Source organism: Anarhichas minor, unplaced genomic scaffold (assembly GCF_050575085.1).
Source record: "Anarhichas minor isolate MPS153535 unplaced genomic scaffold, ASM5057508v1 ptg000071l, whole genome shotgun sequence".
In the NCBI taxonomy this organism is placed as follows: domain Eukaryota; kingdom Metazoa; phylum Chordata; class Actinopteri; order Perciformes; family Anarhichadidae; genus Anarhichas; species Anarhichas minor.
In genome coordinates, this window is record NW_027466517.1 from 5,414,718 (window position 1) to 5,436,003 (window position 21,286).

The following is a 21,286-nucleotide window of genomic DNA, read 5'->3' on the forward strand; positions in this document are numbered from 1 at the left end:
GAATATGAAGGACAAGATGGTTTTATTAAAAACTTGAAAACTACAGCATATGTTCAGTTTGACCTTTTGCGAAGTTATTCTTATTTTGTGTGGTACATTATGTTAAGCTGTCATTTTTAACCAGATTCTCTTTCAACCTAAATTCTACTCCAGAAACATGAAACACTTGAGTATAAAGGCAGAACAAACGACAGCATATCTTCATTTTGAGCTTCTCTCAATGAGGTATGCTAATTTTAAACCAGTAGGTTCTTATAACTTCTTATTTTTATTGGTGAAATAACAACATAACAGCATATGATACAAGAGATAATTGAGCAAGAGACATTACACGAAACCTGAGGAAACCTGATTCTGTGTCACTGCAGAGAGAGGTGCAGGAACACAAGGCAGAAGTGACAAAAAAGTGAATCCGCAATACGTGCATGCATCCACACATCCAAAACAAGCATCTTACAGAAATGGTTTGTGAGTTATGGAAGAGGGCGTGGCTTATGTACAGGGGGGCAGGGCCTACCCACACCGATGAAAGAGTAGCTCTTCTGAGATCATTGATGCCTCCCACAGCCGTATAGGACAAACGATTCTTGAGTTTGGCCATGGAACGTGAATCTGTTCAGAAGATACGTGCCTTTTTGCTACAGACCACTCTCACTGACACCTTTTGTTTGCCGATTGGCATTAACACAAACGCACCTCCATGCCCACACACTTGACCTCCATGACAGATTTCAGCCTCCAAGGACCAAATCTGGTGGGGAAATTTTTGCGGACCGACTGACCGACAGAGTGAGCTATGGAGCTGCCGGTAAAGAAGAATAACAAAGTAAGAGAATGTAATGCTTTTTTTTTTTTAACGGGTGGGAGTGGGGGTGTCTGAAGATAGCTGTGCTGCAGTGTGTCTGCTCATTTGGGATTGACAAACCTTTTTTGAGAATTGTGCTGTCAAATTTAAGGGAGGGTATATGGGGAACCTGCCCTCTCTCCATTAGCTGTCTTGCATTAGTTGTGTCCCACAAGCATCCCATCACCACCAGCACCAAGCCAATGGAACACTCATCAGCATGCAAAGGTCCTGACAGTCTCTCATTCAGTGTCTTTCTCTGGTCTTCTTCACCACCACCTTGCGGAAGGTGGGGGATGAATTTACTGTGGTGGTAGAGGAGCCCACCACGGTGCTCTGAGACCCAGCGGATGTGCTTCCCTTGCTGGAGAGGAATCTTTGAGAGCCAGAGACGCCACTCTTCTGGGACAGACCTCCTGCCTCCTGGACCAGAGGCCCTCCACTGCTTGTTGACCCTCCGCCCACCAGGACCCTCTGGGATCCCGAAAGCCCTCCTGGCTGCAGAGTACCCCCCTGCACGTAGCCCATTGACCCTGCAGAGACGCCACTCATCTGGGACAGACCTCCTGCCTCCTGGACTAGAGGCCCTCCGCTGCTTGTTGACCCTCTGACCACCAGGACCCTCTGGGATCCCGAAAGCCCTCCTGGCTGCAGAGTACCCCCCTGCACGTAGCTCATTGACCCTGCAGAGACGCCACTCATCTGGGACAGACCTCCTGCCTCCTGGACTAGAGGCCCTCCGCTGCTTGTTGACCCTCCGACCACCAGGACCCTCTGGGATCCCGAAACCCCTCCTGGCTGCAGAGTACCCCCCTGCACGTAGCTCATTGACCCTGCAGGGACTTTGCCCTCCACCATGATCATGGTCTGGGAGCCAGAGAGGTTCCCAGTGTGGATCAGGTTGGCACCGCCCCCCTGGATTCCACTCCTGTCCACCAGCACCATGTGGGAGCCCTGGGCTTGTCCGCTGGACATCACAGTCTGCCCCTGAACAACCATGCCTTGGGCAGGTCCAGTCTGGGTGCCGTTAACCAGTACCATGCCCTGCAGGTTGGTGGCTGGTGCTTGCGCCAGCAGGACGGTGTTCTGAACCTGTGGCTGGACTACGAAGTGTGTCGGCTGCATCATAGGGCTGGTGGTGTAGTAGATGGGCTGCTGCTGCTGCGGCTGCAGCAGCAGCATCTGGCCTTGATTCACCATAGTGCCCCCATTCCTCACTGTGGTCATCCCTTCTTTCACTGTGGCCGTGCTTTCCTTGATCACCTGAGAACGCTCAGATGAATCACTGACCACAGTCTGGGTGACGGTGGGCTGCTTTGGTGGAAGGGCCTGCTGTTGGGTGGACATCAAACTTGATACTGAGGTCTGAGTGTTGATGGAAGCACTGGGCGGAAGAGTGAACACTTGTTTGACTTCGGTTGGGATCTTCTTGCCTCCGCACACTTCAGCCAGGGTCTTGAACTTGGTCCCGAGGTCATCGAGGAAGTGCAGGTCGTTGTCAGACTCCAGGAGGCTGCAGCAGCCCACTGAGCCAGCAGAGGAGCCCTGGCCCTCGTAGTCATAGACCAGAAGACCGTCCTTCACTCCAAGGTTCTCGTTTCCACTGGCAACCTTCTGTTGAAACAGAAAAAGGAAATCATCACATTTTTTGTTGATTGAGCAGCCCTTTTTTTGTGAAACTGTGAATGTAGCATCACTCAAAATCAAATACCCTCTTAGGAATAGGTTCTTAAAGGTACAGGCCAAACTTAGCCTTTGCTTTAACGGACAGGGCGAGTAGTCACAGTGTGACGTTTTTTTGTTATGGCAAAGACATTTGCAGTTATTTGTTACTACTATGGACTACAGAAAGTAAGAGTAGATATATGGAAATGATTGCTCACCTGAGAGTAGTACTGTCCCAGGAAGTGGTCTGGCAGAGCCATGCCGTCATACATTCCTCCACCTACTCTGGAATCTCTGCCCCCACTCTCAGAGAACTGGTTCATATCCAATGTTCGTTCTGTGAAGCCACTTCTTCCGTAGACATCATATTGGTTGGCCCCGTTCATCACATTCATGGAGTTTACGGGTTTCAGGGTGCCCCAACCTATCACTGAGCTACTAATGGCCGTATCCATGCCCCTATCCATGTTGGCCTTACTTCCACCATCTATTTGTGTTGGCATGTTCAGGAGTGGCACCGCCTATGAAAGACCAATGATTAAAATGTTAGAACAGGGTCAGCAGTTATTTTGCTGACTTGAATCAAAAATCACTTTATGCAGCTTTCAAGCAGACATCATCTCAATAGCAAGCGGCCAGTATGTATGCCAATATTCCTGTCCTCAACAGTGAAGGTGGTGTGTGTAAAAGGTAAACCTACCGTGTTCTCCCCCTGGCCCTCAGTGTGGTAGTTAATGAGGTGTGATTTGGCACCGAAAGGTATCTCAGCGAAGCTCCCTGACCCACCCCCACAGTTGCAGAAGAGCAGCAACAGAAGGCCGACTGTGAAAACAACAACAACAAGGTTTTAGAGTAATTTAAGGACTCTTAAAGAGCAGCAGGGACTGCAGTGCTCTGCGCTCCTCCAAAACAGAAAGTACAGTTTCAGTTAACCTGACACAATATGGTGTTTTCTCTCATGACAGGAAACCAGTTAGTTCTTTACCAACATCGGGTGTTTCTATAACCATTCTGGTGTTAGTCTCATGTTGTAATTCAATTTTTTTCTTAACTTGTCTGGCATCTTGAGAGTGTGTTGTCATATTTGGCTACTGCCACCTGCTGGACAGACCCACAATCACATCTAGAAGTAAAGAGCTCTCACTTAAATGGAAGGTAGAGCTTCTTTAGTTTCTGAGGGATTAAAATCAAATCCTTCGCATTTGATTGGACCGCTAAAAAGTGGGCTGGCTTAGAATGTAGCGTGATATGGAGCTACAGAGGATTGTGGCTCCACACACCTCCCCTTAGCTAAAAGTTGCAGATTGATTGATTGATGGATGTTATGACATTGTTGGTTGAAATTGGTTGCTACCAGTTTATGTAAGAACGCGTCATATTGTTTTTTACAGGAAGACATTTATATTTATATTATATTGTTAAATAGGTGCACAATATGACAGGGAATGTGATCTGAAATGTGATCATCTTGACTCTAAAGGGCGAGTGGCTCACTGGGTTAAGAGGGTTGTCTAGGGTTGTCTGGTAACCAGAAGGTCAATGGTTCGATCCTCGACTGGGACGTGTCACGTGTCGTAGTGTCCCTGAGCAATACACTGAACCCCGGGCGCCTGTCATTAGCAGCCCACTGCTCCCTATATACAGGGATGGGTCAAATGCAGAGACAAATTTCCCCCTTAAAGGGATCAATATAGTATAAAAAATTAAAGACCCAGTAAAATATATTTTCACAGTTTTAATCCTGTGTGCTTGTGTTAATTGATCGTTTGCTAAATTTATGTAAAAAAACAATATGTATCTGAGTATTTTAACATTAAAACCCCTGTTTTTTTTCTTATGTAGAATGGTTTCAAATGTTTGATGACTCATTCTCTACTCAAGGGCCTTTACAAAAACGTCTCATACATATATGTGGATACTCCAACACATATCTTTGGCCTGAACTCCATTTTCATCTCAACTTCAGCTGTCTTGGGATTGTCCTGAGCACAGCGACGGTGTTTGATCACACAACCCTTCACCAGAATGAGCATCACATCACACTTACGTAGTAGCAGCAGCAGGCCCAGGAAAAGCAGTCCGATGCCTGCGGGTCCTAACTCCGCTCCCCTGCTGGGCTGACCGTTGGCGCCTCGTTTTCCACACATCACCCCGTCCTCACAGGTACAAACTTGGACCGTCGCCTTCTGTGGCTCTGGACAGGCCTTTCCCTGCTGGTCCTTCACCATAAAGGTCACCTCATAGGAGCCAGGCCATATGGGCCCCAGGGCCCTCAGGATAGCTCCAGTTTCTGCAAGAAACAGGACAAACATGCAAAGTGTAGTAAGTCAACGTGCTTTACTCCAAGGTTTACAGTATGCTGGATTAAAGACTCAAGTCTCAACTGTAATTTAAAAACAAGTTTCTAGATATTTTGGTAGACCACTGGTCTAAGATGCATACCAGGCACCTTAGTCGCTAAATTATAAATAATACTCTGTACATATTACATATACATATCTGTACATATATTTAAAAATGAACCCTCCCCCAGTACAGTTGTCAGGAATGGGGATATTAGTTGCAGAGACCAAAACCTTTTTTTGTATCAGGCTAAACATGTATTTTAACATGGGGGTCTATGGGGATTGACCCGCTTTGGAGCCAGACTTACAGTAAGTGGCCATTTGAGGAAGTGCAGTTTTTGATACTTCCATGTTGGCTTCATTTCACAGAGACATTTCTAACTTTATATCTATTTGTATGTTTGTATATCTCTTTACATTACTTTTCAATAGATGGCGGTCTCCTCCTCACCATTTAAATGCTCCACCTGCCATTTGCCCTGAGTTTCCTCTGGGATGATGGCAAAGTCAAACGGAGGCCCATTCGGGAAAAAATCCTCATCTCTAGCGATCACAATGACTGCATCAGCCGGGGTACAGATGGTCTTGATGTTGCTGGTCAGGGTGGGGCAGTTGTCATTAAAATCCTCCACCTGGATGGCGACTGTGCCAGTGGCTGTTTTAGCAGGCATGTCTGTGTTGGTAAAAAAACAACAAATAAAAACAGATCATTCAGCATTTCCTTTGTTTCTAATTCCATTCTTCAGACAATGTCCGATCTTTCTTCCATGCAGCTGGGGAAACTCTTGAATGAAAATGTCAAAACTGCACAAATTTCATAATATTATTGTCATGAACTTTGTCACTATGCTCCTGAAAGCCATCCTCAGAGCAAACTTAGCTCCACTGTTGGCAAGGCTGTAAGATTAGCAAAACGCTTGAGGTCTCATCCTTAACTAGCTACTTTTCATTAAGAAAACCAGTATTACAGCTGGAGCAGAAACATGGTGGTGTAGAGTGTAGCCTACCGTCTGTGATGCTGAGCACTTTAGCTATGTATGTCCCATTGACCAGGTATGGAGATTCTCTATCAGGCATCTTGTTCAGTTTGATCTCAGCTGTCTTTGGGTCGATGGTTAGCCAGTTGTCAGGGTCCGAGCCCTTGGCATACCTACATCAGAAAAAGTCTGTGTCAGATATTATCATGGAGTGTCGACAGATAAGCGGACGTTGTAGTGTTAACTGCAGAGGCTTTGTGTGTATGTTTGTGTGTGCACAAACTGACCTGACATTCTCTGCCGTTTTCCCAGTGTCTCCATCTATTGCCGTGTAGGTGGCAATAACATTATTCATGTTGAAGGAGCTGCCTCCCTCTGAGATGGGAATGGCTTTCACTTTGGGTTCGAAACTTGGCCCTTCGGGCTGGTTCTTTACTTTGATTTTGACTGGATAGGTTTTAAAATTGGTCCCCCATGATGATCCCCCAGATCCACCTCCTCCCCCAGATCCACCTCCTCCCCCAGATCCACCTCCTCCCCCAGATCCACCTCCTCCCCCAGATCCACCTCCTCCCCCAGATCCAGTTGCTCCGGCTGCTCCGGCTGCTCCGGCTGCTCCACCTGCTGCCCCTCCGATACCTACACCACTTGATCCATCATAAAATGAAGCCACGTTCCTCACAGCTATTCCTAGGTCAAGGTCCTTCACATCCTCATAATCCACAGCCTGTGAGAAAGCAAGCACAGAGTTATTATTGACAGCTTTGCTGTTTGTGCTTATTTGTCAATACAAGCTCAGAAAATTGAGTTAGATAAGGACTGAATTGCAGACATGTTTTACATCTATCCATAATGTTAAGATCATGTGCCATGGATGAGCTGGGTCTTCACATCAAACCAAATCCATTGTTTATTTTTTAATTAGCTTATTAAATGCATTTCCGCAAAACAGTTGCAGCAATAATGGGTCTGTGTATTAAAGAGATATTTTTGTATCGTGTTTTTGTGCCAACATTGTATGTAAATCAGTAAATACTGATCAATATGATGATAGGTTTATATGAAAGTCCAAAAGCTACTTGTTTGTGTGTCTCTCCATATGTGTTGGTCTTAAAACCAGCAACATCCGCTTCTGGTAGGTGAAGCCAATGCAGAGATGTTGCATTCTCTCTAGTGTCCACCAGGGGGCGACTCCTCTGGTTGTATAGAAGTCTATGAGAAAATGACTCTACTTCTCTCTTGATTTATTACCTCAGTAAACATTGTAAACATGAGTTTATGGTCTCAATCTCTAGTTTCAAGTCTTCTTCAATACAGCATGATGTTCATTTAGTACATTATGGTCCATTTAGAGTCAAACAGACCATAAAGCAGGGGATGCTTTAGGGGCGGGGCTACCACATTAATCCCACAAAAGACGGTGATACTAACACATACGATTCTTGTAAATTAAAACGGCAGTACCTTGTCTAGCATCAGGATGCCCTCGTTGGTCACTGGGTCTGTTGTAATGCTGAAGTACCCCGCCTCGTTGCCTTTGACAATGTCAAACACAGCTCTCCAGTTGTCTGTGCCCTTCAGGTCCAGGTCTTCTGCTTTGAACCTCATCACCTCATCACACTGTGTGTTCTCCTCAATGCTGCCCTCATACTGCAGGAAGTAACAGGACATTTTTGTTGATTAGCATTTCTTTGACTTTAATGTGTGATCTGATTTCCATATTTTCTAAACATTGAAACCATTCAACTCTGAAACCCCTCATGGAAACCATTTCCTCTTGCACCAATAGTGCACGTTATAACATGTTGATATAGAAGAGTGAGAGACAGAACACTACCTTCTGTTTTTCCAGAGTGGGAAGGTTGTCGTTCACATCTTGGACATCAATGGTAAACGTGCTGATTGCACTTTTTCCCCCTGGGCCGCCATTTAAGTCTTGACCTTTTACCTTCAGAGTGTAGTGATCTGTTGTCTGAAATCAGAAAGCAGGCTAGAATTAGAAGAGTTAGAGCAGGGACTCAGGACTTTGCTGTATGTTTCAGTCAAATTCCCCGAATAATCCAATAGCATGACAAATGATCATGCTATCAAGTACTGTTAGGTACTATATAAAACATGCACCTTACAGGCGACAAGACATCAAAGACAATTGTGTCTTTAAAGACACTTCAAAGTGAACTTGAGCTGAAGCAAAGTATATGAGAGGTGAACTAGAACGGTTCCCTTCTGAGCTGCACGGCGGCGATGGGTGTCTCTGGTATGTCTGAGATGTTTGTTCTTGCTTGGTGCGTTTCGTTGCCTGTTATCAAAATATGAAATAACTACCAATCGTGGACTGTCTGATGTCCTAAACACACAAAGGAGCAGTGAACAGTGCACCTGCTGATGACCATCGGCTCGCCGCAAACTCAGGAAACAGGAAAGCACACTTCCACAGCTGTGCAGACGGGTATGGTGCTTTTTTGCAGAGGTTTCCATTGATATTATCACTGAATTAAATGTTGTTGAACTCCTTGCCCCAAGCGAAGGAGTTCAATATCTCGGGGTCTTGTTCACGAGACGTTGTACCAGACCACTGGAAAGCAAAGCTTTCAATTTACAAGTTCACTTACGTTCTAACTCTCACCTGTGGTCACGAGCTTTGGGTAGTGACCAAAGAATGAGATCACAAACATAAGTGAAATGAGTTTCCTTCGTAGGGTGGCTGGGCTAAGCCTTAAGCTCCATTTATGCTTGATGCATCTGCGAAAGTGGCCGCACGGCCAAAGTGATGTCACACCATCAGACAAGGCTTTTGTGTTGTGGTGGTTCTGTTATATACTATTTCATTGTATATACTGTGCATTTTCTTTATTTTTAATATTTTTACGCTGTTATTTTCATTGTATATACTGTGCATGTTTATACTTTATATTTTAATTTTTTACTCTGTTACTTTAATTGCTTAGGTATATTTTTTTGCTGCTGTAACAAACTAATTTCCCCTTGCGGGATGAATATAGTGTCTGTCTGTCTGTCTGTCTGTCTGTCTGTCCGTACCACGTCTGTCTGTCTGTCTGTCTGTCTGTCTGTCTGTCTGTACCACGTCTGTCTGTCTGTCTGTCTGTCTGTACCACGTCTGTCTGTCTGTCTGTCTGTCTGTCTGTCTGTACCACGTCTGTCTGTCTGTCTGTCTGTCTGTACCACGTCTGTCTGTCTGTCTGTCTGTCTGTCTGTCTGTCTGTCTGTCTGTACCACGTCTGTCTGTCTCCCTGTCTGTCTGTCTGTCTGTCTGTCTGTCTGTCTGTCTGTCTGTCTGTACCACGTCTGTCTGTCTCCCTGTCTGTCTGTCTGTCTGTACCACGTCTGTCTGTCTCCCTGTCTGTCTGTCTGTCTGTCCGTACCACGTCTGTCTGTCTGTCTGTCTGTCTGTCTGTCTGTCTGTACCACGTCTGTCTGTCTGTCTGTCTGTCTGTACCACGTCTGTCTGTCTGTCTGTCTGTCTGTCTGTCTGTCTGTACCACGTCTGTCTGTCTGTCTGTCTGTCTGTCTGTCTGTCTGTCTGTACCACGTCTGTCTGTCTGTCTGTCTGTCTGTCTGTCTGTACCACGTCTGTCTGTCTCCCTGTCTGTCTGTCTGTCTGTCTGTCTGTCTGTCTGTCTGTACCACGTCTGTCTGTCTCCCTGTCTGTCTGTCTGTCTGTCTGTACCACGTCTGTCTGTCTCCCTGTCTCCCTGTCTGTCTGTCTGTACCACGTCTGTCTGTCTCCCTGTCTGTCTGTCTGTCTGTCTGTACCACGTCTGTCTGTCTCCCTGTCTGTCTGTCTGTCTGTCTCCCTGTCTGTCTGTCTGTCTGTCTGTCTGTCTGTCTGTCTGTCTGTCTGTACCACGTCTGTCTGTCTCCCTGTCTGTCTGTCTGTCTGTCTGTCTGTACCACGTCTGTGTGTCTCCCTGTCTGTCTGTCTGTCTGTCTCCCTGTCTGTCTGTCTGTCTGTCTGTCTGTCTGTACCACGTCAGCGCATTTCCGTGCAAGCGTCCTTGCAGAAAGTATAACGGAGGCTGCGTACGAGACGGCTGCGCACACCACCGACACGTTGCCGTTCTGTTTACACCGTCCACTTGGAGGACGGATTCCACACATGCACATTAGATCGCTACGTTACCACTTAGTAAGTAGTACCTCACGGACTAGTCTGCACAGAGCCTATGCATACACCCTCTAATCACCAAATTTACCCGAGGGAGCTTGGAATAGAGCCGCTGTATGTATCGGTCACCGTGTTGTTTTGGTAGAATTAGCAATAATATTTATAATAATAAAAAGTTTTGAGGCTGAGAATGGAATGAAGTAAATTGGCAAAGGAGATGGACTCCACCTTCCCAACTTGTCGACACCTTCTTGACCAAATGTGATTGTTGATTGGATTAGCTGACATTGATCATGGTGGAGCAGAATTTAGTTCTCTGGAACTGGCACTGGCTCTGTGGATGCAATTCATGCTGTACCTCTCTGTCCAGGCCAGAGTTTTTGACCTTGACGGTCCCATCTTTGGACACGAAGAACATGTCATGAGCTGGGATCTGTTCTATGATGGTATAGGCGATTTGAGAGTTCTGGTTCCCTGGTTCGTCAGCATCGGTTGCAGTTATTTTCATCACTGAAGTCCCTGTAAAAACAGCATCAAATGAAACAGTCGTTAAACTTAATGTAGGTTCGTTCTACTATCTTCAGTCTGGTGTGCTCTGATGACAGCAAACTGAAAGCATTAGATCCCACCCTGGCTAATGTACCATGTCAGAAGGAGCCAAACCGAGCTCATTAATCTTGAAAACCCAAGTGATGTCAAATTGTTTACCAGAGCTGCAAACTGCCACATACCTTTGTAATACCAGTTCAATCCGTTTATAAAGCTGTTTACACACTGTATGAATCTTTACAAGCAATTCATTTTTATGATTCTATAAAAAACATTGTCTTGCTTGGTGTGTTGATCAGGACTTCCCTCTGGGAATAATTAGAAGGCTTGGTATCGAGCTACATAAAGATGCACTCCCAGCATCTGTGGGATTTGACTTTGCCATCACATAACCGGATGGAGTTTGTACATGAAAGCAGAAGCACTCACCGACAGCACTGCGCTCATTCACACTCCCGGGCTTAATTTCTCCAAACACTGGCGTGTTGTCGTTGACATCCACAACCTTGATCCGTATGTCAATTTTTTGCTCTGCGTGTCTGCCATCTCTGTACTTAGCAACACCTGACAGCTGAAACAGAAATGTTCCTTAAATAACGCTTTCTCCACCATCTGTCTTAGCAGTACATTTGCGAACATAAATAGACATTGACATTAATGTGTAGTAGGAATCTAATCTAATGTGGGAAAAAGTAGCGTCAAAGTCACAAAGTACAATAGAATGGAACAGAATCACTCACAATGTACGTGTCGATCATCTCCCTGTCGAGCTTTTGGGTCACACGAATGAATCCAGTGTTAGGGTCGACCACGAACACATTGAAGGGCTTCTGATTCGCACCGACGCCTTCTAGGAAGTATTCAATCTCATCCAAAGATCCAACATCTGACCGAATCTAAACAAACAGGAGAACAAGACCTGATCATTTCACTGCACTGGAGAAACCTTCAAAGACAGATACATGCTTGTCTTGTCTGTGATAAGATAGTCCGCTCTTAAGTTAATGGGTCAAATTAATCAGTGACTCACCTTAGCAATGAAGTTCAGTTTAGTGTAGTCTGCATTTTCCTCCAGCGGCTTTGGAGGGAGAATCCATTCTCTTCTTTTTCTTACCAGATTGTCTCCAGAGCTAGCAATCACCGCGATAACAGCCTGCAACACAGTCGATGTAGAAAACAGATTCATCTTGGGTCCAAACATGTTTATCACGTGATAAACCTAAAGAAAACGTTCCAGTGTCCTGCTTCACATAGTGATAATAGTGTTGTTACAATTGTTACAGAGCGAACAATAGTTTGTGGAACCTTTACAGTTTTAACTCAGTGATTCTCAACCGGTGGGTCGCGACCCACAAGTGGGACCCGTTTTCAGTGGGTCGCGGGCCTTTGCCTGAAAAAAAAAAATCCTGTGCTTTTATTTTGAAGGGGATTTTTCAATGCAGCGCAGTGCCGTTTATTCACACTCCTTAACAATATTTGGCGTTGATGCCTTGTAATGCTAATATCAGCAGAGGATGAACTGAAAACTAACTCTGTCAAATGACACTATAAGTAGGCGAATTGAAGACATGTCGGATGACATCAAACAACAGACCACAGCTCGAATTTAGGCAAGAGGTCATTTTGCATTACAAATGAACGAATCTACAGACATAACAAACAAAGCAGTTTTACTCGTTTATGTGAAACATGTGTGGGACGGGGACTGACAGGAATAATGTCTCTGCACAAGAGAGCTCCTACACTACGACTGCAGAGGACATGTTCAGCTCAGGTTCAAACTCCATCTTTACATTAAATACATTTGAGAAGTTGAAAATGTTCCTCGATTTGGGTCGTGGCTTGTCATTAAGGGGTGATGGTGGGTCCCGCAGCCAGACCAGTTGAGAACCACTGACATGAACTAAAATAGTTGCGTAGCAATATGAGTTAGAGGGAGAAATATCACATTTTAAAATGAAAAACACATTTTCACAGTTTCAATCCTGTCAATTGTTCATATTTCTCTTGTTATATGCCAAAAATCTGTCCAAAAATCAGATTGGAAGTATTTTTACATCAAATCCCCGTCTTTTCTCTCTTCTGTAAAACGGTTTCAAATGTTTGATGACTCATCCTGCACTTAGAGGCGTTTATAAAAAAATCATCCAATCAAATGAGACTATCTAGCAACACTGGTCATATGATACCCAATTCATGGATCATAGCTAACAGAGCAATATCAAGAGGTGTGTGTTTGGATACCAGAGGTTTATCTGCTCCAGCAGCTGAAGGCTGACGACTCGGCATGAGGACGTTTAGACACTTGTTAGCAACCACCGTTTTGAAGACACGTAATAGCTTCTAAATTCACCAAAGGGGTATTTACTGATGTATTTCATATCCTAAAACAAAACATTGAATCAGGATCTTGTGTTAACCAAAGAACTTCAGGCATCCAACCAAAAACACAAGAAATAAAAAAACAGTGACTTCGAGACGAGGGCAAAAATGCTGACTCATGTCCAGGCTATCGGACTGATTTTCACCGTGAAATACGTCTCAGCACAGAAACAGACGTCCGCCATACGTTTCACTGGGACTTGAATAACAAAAGGCCAGGCTGTGTCGCATCTCAGTGATTTTGAATCCATTTGTTAATATCTTTTATATGTTCTGCTGATGACAATATGATTTGATTTTGAGAACAGACTTTTATGCTCCTACGAAAATTTTAATAAAGAAATAACGACGAAGGCAACATCTTTTCAACTTACTGAGGGCTCATTAAATATGAAAAAGTCCAATGTATTTGCAGGAAAAAGCATAACAACCTGTTAAGGATTATGCTAAAGTTTTAGCAAGTGGAGCAGAACGTTTCTTCCTCACATTTGGAGCCGTAATGGTTACTGCGAAAAAAGAAATTCTAACATAAATCTCCCCTTTCTTGCCTTCCCATCATCTTTAAGTATCTTGTTCAGATTGAAATCCTCTGAAACTTCAAAAGCCTAATTTCAATTTTCAATAGATTATTGATCTGATAGTTTGACCTGTTTGTCTCTCCTTTATCTTTAGTTTGAATAAAATGTCATGAGCTCACACAGGTGTTTCCAGTTATTCTGGTTGACTAAGGGCCCTACCCAGTCTGAAGCTGGTGCAGCAACACGTCATCAAACTCCATATGCTCAAAAGAATGAAAACTAAATTGCCGCGCTCTAACAAGAACAAAATAAACGTCGGGTAGTCAGCGAGGTGTCAGCAGTCTGAACACGCCCAGACGGTCCTGAGAAGACCTTCAGCACACTGTTCATGTGAATAAAGAAGGCAGAGATGCATTCACCTCCTGCTGCTCTTGCAGGCTTCAGTCTGGCTGAAATTCGACCTGCCGGTTTGAAGAGAGAGGCTGGGCCTGACTTGTTGTTCAGGGCGTACTCACCGCTGCCTGTTGCTGCTTGGTGAAATAGTACGAGTGTAACAACGACGTGTGTGTGTGTGTGTGTGTGTGCCGCCAGAGTCGGCTTGGCCAGTCAACGAGTTGAGCCGTCTTTTGTCATCAGTCCTTGTTGTTGCCATGCAGCAAGAGAATGAACCTGTCCCTCCACTTCTCTGAGTCAATGCCCAGCCTTCACAAGGGCATCATTATTGGTGACAGAGCCTTGGCATTAAGAAGCTTTTTTTTAAGGGGACAGTCACAAACTGACAGACTGCGCACAAAAGGCAGCTACAACAGTGACGTGAAGCGACACAGTACATGTGGGCCTCAGAAAGAGACCATCAGGACTGTGTAAGAACGTTAGCTGCTTTTTTTAGCTGACTGTATTTACTGAGCGTGGGAGTTGGGATAGTTGGTTTCAAATGAAGTACATTGGTGAAGCCCTTCACATTCTAAAGGCCTATAACCTGGAGCCTGAGGACAGAGATAGAGGTGTTAAGGAGGCAGAACAGGACTTCTTAGACATTTAGACTATAGCTCTCAGCAGTGGTTAAGTGTCCCACATTGTCCCACACAGATATACTCTTTGTCCCACGTGTGGTTTGTTGGGATCTGCCCAGCCTGATTCATTTTGGCTTCATTCCACAAATTCAACTTCATTTGAAATCATTTAAAAACGAATGCTTGGCTTCTTGTATTTACGGAGAAGGCAGCATGCTCCCTCAGACTGGAGACATCTATTAGATTAGTAGCTTGGCCCCTTCAGCAAAATGCATGGGATGTGAATTCTGGCGTGACTGCACCTTACAGCAGGCTTATAACTCTGTAGTGAAGACACGCAACGTGTTTGAATTTTGGTCAAGTTGAACTCTGTAAGCATAGAGCAGTGGTTCTCAACCAGGGGTCCTTGAGGGACTTCCTCCACTGTTATCTCCTCAAGATGTGGTTGACAACTTTCCAATTCTGGTCTTAATCATATCTAACAAGCCAAATCTGTTCAGATGGAGGTCCCTGAAGAGAAACCTCAGAGTCCTTGATGTGAGAAAGGTTAAGAGCCACTTGAATAGAGTACTGAAAGAACTTTCACCTGTCTGGTCAGGTACTAAGAGGCCGACACACCCAGCAGGTTTAACTGAGCCTCACCTGTTCAGCCAATGTATGGGCATGTCGGGACGCTAGCCTCTCTCTCACCTGGATGATTATTAGCGCTGGGTAACATTTCAAATATTACGATGCCTGCACCAATACCAGTCCCCTTAAAGCGGTACCCATACCAATAGAGTATTTCATTCTACAACTTTCATTCAACTTCATTTGATACCCATCGTGTGACTGGAAGCATTCAGTTGCGTGCAGTACAGCCGTACTCGGCACGCTGTACTGCCTACTATAAAAAAATACAACTGCGCCACACTCGACTCCGCCACACCACAGACTGTATGGGTTGTAGCTGCTGTGGTAGTTGGCCAATCACAAGTCATATTAAATCTAAGAACGCTCGTGATGATTGGCTGAGAGCAGAACCATACAAATAGTCATTTTTTTCTAGATCCGGGCACAAAAAGGATCAATTGCAGACGCTATTTGACTGGAGAAGTGTCGGTACTACTTGGTACTGGGTTATTATATTCTAATAATTCTTCATGAATAAATTATGTTGTGTTGTTCTGAATATGTACTTCCAATACTCACACCATGAAGAGCACAAATCTGAATTAGGACTTGATTTGAATCAACAAGAGGCAGCATCAAAGCGCAGTATGGTCAGAAATATAAAAATGAAACATAATACTTCGTCATGAATTGTCTGTAAAGTTTGCTGTGCGTGGAGTTTTTTTCTAATATAAATAAACTTGTGTTCATGGATCTTTTTTACTGATGCTCCCAGCATGAAAGGAAAGGAGTTAGCATCGCTTACTCATTTGCTTTTTAGGAAGCAGGAACCCTCATGAAAGGTTTGTGACGTTACAAGAGATCATAAATAATAACAATGTTTTAAAACACATTTTAACAAGCAGGTGTAAACAAGCAGAGGGGAGCTGGATGCACATCTCAATGAGGAATCAAAGTATGGAAAATGATGTCAGCCTTTTTTAAATTAAATATACCAACTCATGTAAACACGCTCTCACGAGTCAGGCTATGACACCGCCTGAACACACCTGTGCGTTGCCATGGCAGCCAGGTATTTGTTCGGATCAACATAATACACGATAATTAGCCGGGGGTGTGAGGGAGTGCACCTAAACATCATGTGCTCTTTTAGAATACCTTCTGGAATGGTAATCTGACTGGAACTACTTGTTTCCGGAAACGGATTCTGCGTACAGGTAGACGACTGTGAACACTATGACTGTGATACATTTCACTCAGTTAGTCTACGTTAAGAGTTCAACAAAAGACAGTTTCCAAACAGAAGACACAGCCGTTAAAAGACGGACCGGTAACTCGCTCCACTCACCGTCAGTAGTATCAGGACAAACACAGAAGAAAACCGATTCATGGCTGGTCCGGGTCCGTAACAGGAGGATCGCTAGAGTCTCAGTGGCGCTGGTTAGAGTCCCAGACAGAATGTGACCTGATGGAGACGAGGGGGAGGCTTATGAAAGAGGAGGAGTGCTCCACCTCACACACACATGCACGCACAGACACACCCTTCAGGAGAAAGTGTGTGTGGGAGGGGAGGGAGGGGGAGAACTACTTCTACTACTCAGTGTTAACTTATTACAAAGAAAAGAAAAATAGAAGCGACTTCAGCATGGATGGATTACTGAACGGCCTACCAGGCACAGAAACTACCAACCAGGAAGAGTCAAAATGACCACAAAAAAACACAAAAGGACTACAAAAAGGACAAAACTGCAACAAAAAGATGCAGAAAAGCCACAAAAAGACTCACGCTGACTATGAAGAGGGGAAGAACAGCCACAAAGACACACAACATGACTACAAGAGATGCTAAACAGCTGCAAAGAGACTCATAACAAGTAAGAAAACGGGCAAAACAATCAAAGACACACAAAGCAACTACACAGAGGCACCAAATGACTACAAAGAGACTTCAAAGAGACAAAAAGCAACTACAAATAGGTCACTGACTACAAAAAGACACAAAACAACAACAAATAGAGACTATAAACTATAAAGTCTCTGTGTTGCTCCTGTGTTGGGCCTTTTGCATGTCTGTGCCCAGGGGCCCGTTGTCTCATCCACTGATGGACTTCAGTAGCAATGAGTCAGTCAGCTACTGATGGAGACCTCATGTTCTGTGAATATCCCTCTCTGATGGATTTGTTTGTAGTCAACACATACAACCAAGTCAACCAAAAAACGAAGTAAACCTACGTCTGAGTTTTATTTTGAAAAGACACGATGCATATCACCAGCAGAAACTGACGTCCAAGACGTCTGTCGTTTGATCGGTTGCCATGCCAACTATCCAGGTAGTGAAGTTAACCAGATTTGTAAACGTTTCTGTAGTTGTTGTCTGTGGTTGATGTCCATGTTAGTTTAAGTGGGCTGTTTTTAAAGAGGAACCTATTTTCTGATTTTCACACCAGGACAGTCTACGAACAAAAGGCTTGTTTTAATACAAGGTGAAATATACAGTGTAGAGGACTTTCTTTGACCTTGGGTTTTAGCAACAAGATAAATGATTTAAAGAAGTAATGTTTGGAGTTGAAGGTTTAGTTTTACCTCACCAGTCGGCATAAACAGACAGTAGGGCGTGGTGTTGTTTCTCCTGTTGAATGCAGGTGTGTCAGTGAGTCATAGCCAGGAAATGAAAATGTTATCGATGTCACTCAGTGTCTTTCTTGGGAGTTTTGGTGCCATTGGCAATCTGGCACATGTAAAGAGATTCTGAAAGTGGTTGGTATCTGTGTGGTTCTCTTTCTTAATTCAGAGGAAATCTGTTTTGAGATTTCCAAAGAAATTCTGTTTCACTTCCCAAACTTTTACTTTCGCAAATCCACAAAGACAGAGCCACCAAATAGAAGCCAAACGTTGAAAACTGTTGAAAAGATGAAAGAGAAAGAAACGGTTGTGAGTCATCCTCCGAGATGTAAGCCACAGAACAACATCAGACATTTTAAGTAATGCAATCAACTGGAAAAGAGAACTGGAATAAAGATAAAAGATCAAACTTAAAATGTGTTCACCGAAAAAAGTCACCAATAATCCTTTATTGTACAAGAAATCTGTGTGAGTAAGTAAGTAAGTAAGTAAAATGTATTTATAAAGCGCTTTTCACAGACATTAGTCACAAAGTGCTTAACATGAGTGGAATTACAAGCATAAATAACACAAAGTGACCATGTAAGGGCCAAAAGTTGACATTTAAGATGACAAAAAACGTGTACAACTAGAGTAAGTACAGCAGGTCAGAGGTGAAGCAGGGAGGTGCTCAGGAAACGGATGGATGTTTACAATAGACACCTTGGATCATAAATGTACTGTTCCCCTTGTGTTCTCTTACAAATAGTTTTGGCTAATATGGAGCTTTGTTTCCAACCTTGGAAAGACTCATTAACTGCAATTAATGTGGAAGAGAAACATCAGAAAGCAGGTTTTTGTTCTTTAACTGATCTATAAAGCACTAGTAACTGCTTAAACAAGTAAAAGCATAGGTTACATCGTATAAACCGTTTATAAACAGCGTAACGTAACAGCGTAACGTAACAGCGTAACGTAACAGCGTAACGTAACAGCGTAACGTAACAGCGTAACGTAACAGCGTAACGTGTAACAGCGTAACGTGTAACAGCGTAACGTGTAACAGCGTAACGTGAAACAGCGTAACGCGGAACAGCGGAACGTGGAACAGCGGAACGCGCAACAGCGGAACGTGTTAGCGGAACAGCGGAACAGCGGAACAGTTACTAACATGAGAATGAAGAACCAATTACAAATGTAACATGATATAATTGTTTCTAAGATTCAGCACATGAGATTAAAATGAAGGTGGTGAATATCTTCCCCAATGTGTGCCCAAATATCCCAAAATAAATGCATGATGATGAAATGTATTGTTGGGAAAAAATAAAAAAAAACATGTTCAGGTGTGCAGCTCGCTGTTACCAAGAACCAACAAACGCACTGCTGTGTTTTCCTCTGCGCTGTGACATGATTGGTGTGGAGTAATTCTATTCAGTGGTGAAAACCGGTCTGTCTGCTGCCTACTGGAAAGCATGAGTAATCACACAAACAAAGGCAAAACAGAGCGAGGAAGCAGTTTAGACATGTCGAGCAATGTTTACTGAGAAACTACTCCAGCAGGCAGAGTGACCCTCCCTGCAATCTAATGTTGAGAGACAGTTTCTCATAGGAAACACCTACAATCCATTAGACAGCATTTAACAGCATTTCTGCAGCAGTTATAGAGGCTTGTAACTGTTACAAACTATTTTTTCATTGTGTGTTTAGTGCTGTTAAATGCTTAATGGGGTGGGTGTCTAAACCACATACCATGTTCACTCATCATCCACCATTGTTGGGCTACAAAAACCTCGCGCTTCCTTCACTTTGTTTACCTGAAAACCTATTTGTCAAAACAAGTTATTGATATAAAAACATAATTTCTTGGAAACAAGGTTGTGTGTTAACAGTTTGGGTCTGGTTCCTGCTCCTATCTGGAGATCATTCTCCGATGCAGGTAGATGACTTTAGAAGCTGGTAATATTGATATCGACAATATCAGGCAGCGAGTTCAGTAAGCTGTAAGCTGTTCAGTGGTACAGTATGGGCTCCAAGACGGGTAGCATTTAGGGACTTTCTATGTTTCTATCGTGATAGTTTGAGCTCAGTCTGAGCAGTCAGGGGATGATCATCGTTTAGTCGAGTGTGGCTGCAAGAGACCAACAACGGCCTCTCTAGAAAAGGCTAAAAACAGGCCTTCCTAGTCTGTTGTCTTTGTCGTGGCTGAACAACTGACCTCCATAAAAGTTTGGTCTCATAATGAACCGGAGCATCTGCAGATAAATACCAGTCGACTGAGTGCACTTTTATAGTTTTAAGTCCAATATTATTGAGACGTATTGAGATTGTTGACTTTAGCTAAAGATCCATTATTCAACTGCAAGTTAAAGACAAATTGTTTCTAAGTAAAAGTACAAACGTTTTAGCAACAGAATATACATTAAACCGGAGTGACCGTGATGTTACCTGGTAGTTCATCACAAAACTTTCACAGATTTTGCTTTTGGTCTATTTGAAGTACTGGATTTTCTCTGGAAAAACTGCTATTGTAATGGACACTATTGTATGGGCGGTAACCACAATCAACTGATAGTATAATAAAGTTACAATATATATAATTCACTCACTCAGAAATGTGGATTTATTGTAATTGTGTTTTGTGAGTAAGTTACTCTATCTTCAAATAAATGGAAGACTTTTCTGTTATTTTGTTTCTTTCAGAATGAGAGGTATGTTAAATAGTTCAGTGGTTAAAATGGTACTGTATGTGTGAAGCAATGACTCATGAGCCATTGCAATAACATACAGTATTTCTCAATAATTCATCCAGTCATGTCAGGACACAACTCAAATGGCTTTGCAGTACTAGTGGTGTGTGTGTGTGTGTGTGTGTGTGTGTGTGTGTGTGTGTGTTTCCCTCTGGTTTGTCAGGTCATCGTGGCCTTCCTCTATTACCAGGCAGTTCCCTCCACATTCCTCCTCCTCCTCCTTTCACCTGACTGAAACATGACCCTTGAGTAATGGAACCTGTGGCACTGCAACCTGAGAGCTCAGGTCAGCCGCTCAAACAAAGTCCACACTGTTCACAGAATAGTGGGGAGCTTTGAACACACTTTTTAAATCATCACTGAAAGAAATGTGAATTGGAGCAGAAAGTAGTTACAGAAATCCTTTTTTTTTTATCTGAGGTTGTTATTAAATGTATTATAAAGAAACAAAGGTTGAATATCCAAACTATTTGATTTGGCTGCACAATATTTATTCAAATGAAGATTTTGAAGACCTCCTGTTTCTAAAGTATTTAAAAACGAACAGGTCTTCTTTGTGTAATCTCTAGAGACATGTAAATAGTGCTTTTATCAGTGAACTATTTGTGACAGTCACGTGATCGTGCACGGCAAGTTACAAAAATTCAGAGGTGCACGATCAAGTGTGGTGACTACTTTTTCTACGCACCGTCCGTGATTGCGTCATAAGAACTTAGAAAGATTATCCAAAACACAGTAGAGAAAACATTGTTTGTTTTTTCTCACTTGCCTCTCAGGGCTTCCATAGAGGTCAAAGTTGTGTACCAACATCTGTCATCACCAACCTGTCAGGACATCTGTTACTTTAACTGTTACTTTAACTGTTACTTTAACTGCCTGTGGCTCCACTGTGCCACAGGCTGAT

At 43.5% G+C, this 21,286-nt stretch overlaps 1 protein-coding gene across 1 annotated transcript; it reads right to left on the bottom strand.

The window, feature by feature from the left end:
- Positions 1–103: 103 nt before the first annotated feature.
- Positions 104–11,692, bottom strand: LOC142935062 (desmoglein-2.1-like). The gene is made up of 14 exons (XM_076079153.1): positions 11,537–11,692; positions 11,247–11,402; positions 10,936–11,077; positions 10,316–10,476; positions 7,669–7,803; positions 7,296–7,481; positions 6,477–6,558; positions 6,119–6,434; positions 5,862–6,004; positions 5,306–5,527; positions 4,557–4,799; positions 3,210–3,331; positions 2,728–3,030; positions 104–2,458 (listed from the first exon to the last, which is right to left on the bottom strand). The coding sequence occupies exons 1-14, from the start codon at positions 11,690–11,692 to the stop codon at positions 1,091–1,093; spliced, it is 3,735 nt and encodes a 1,244-aa protein (XP_075935268.1). The 3' UTR covers positions 104–1,090.
- Positions 11,693–21,286: the final 9,594 nt, after the last annotated feature.

What these genes read in the sequence shown, in the direction of transcription:
- LOC142935062 (XM_076079153.1), bottom strand. Translation starts at nt 11,692, where the DNA reads ATGAATCTGTTTTCTACATCGACTGTGTTGCAGGCTGTTATCGCGGTG. An exon ending in AGATGATCGACACGTACATT is followed by an intron (nt 11,078 to 11,246) that starts GTGAGTGATTCT and finishes TTTCTGTTTCAG; the next exon opens with CTGTCAGGTGTTGCTAAGTA. An exon ending in ATTTTATGATGGATCAAGTG is followed by an intron (nt 6,435 to 6,476) that starts GTGTAGGTATCG and finishes CAGCCGGAGCAG; the next exon opens with CCGGAGCAGCCGGAGCAACT.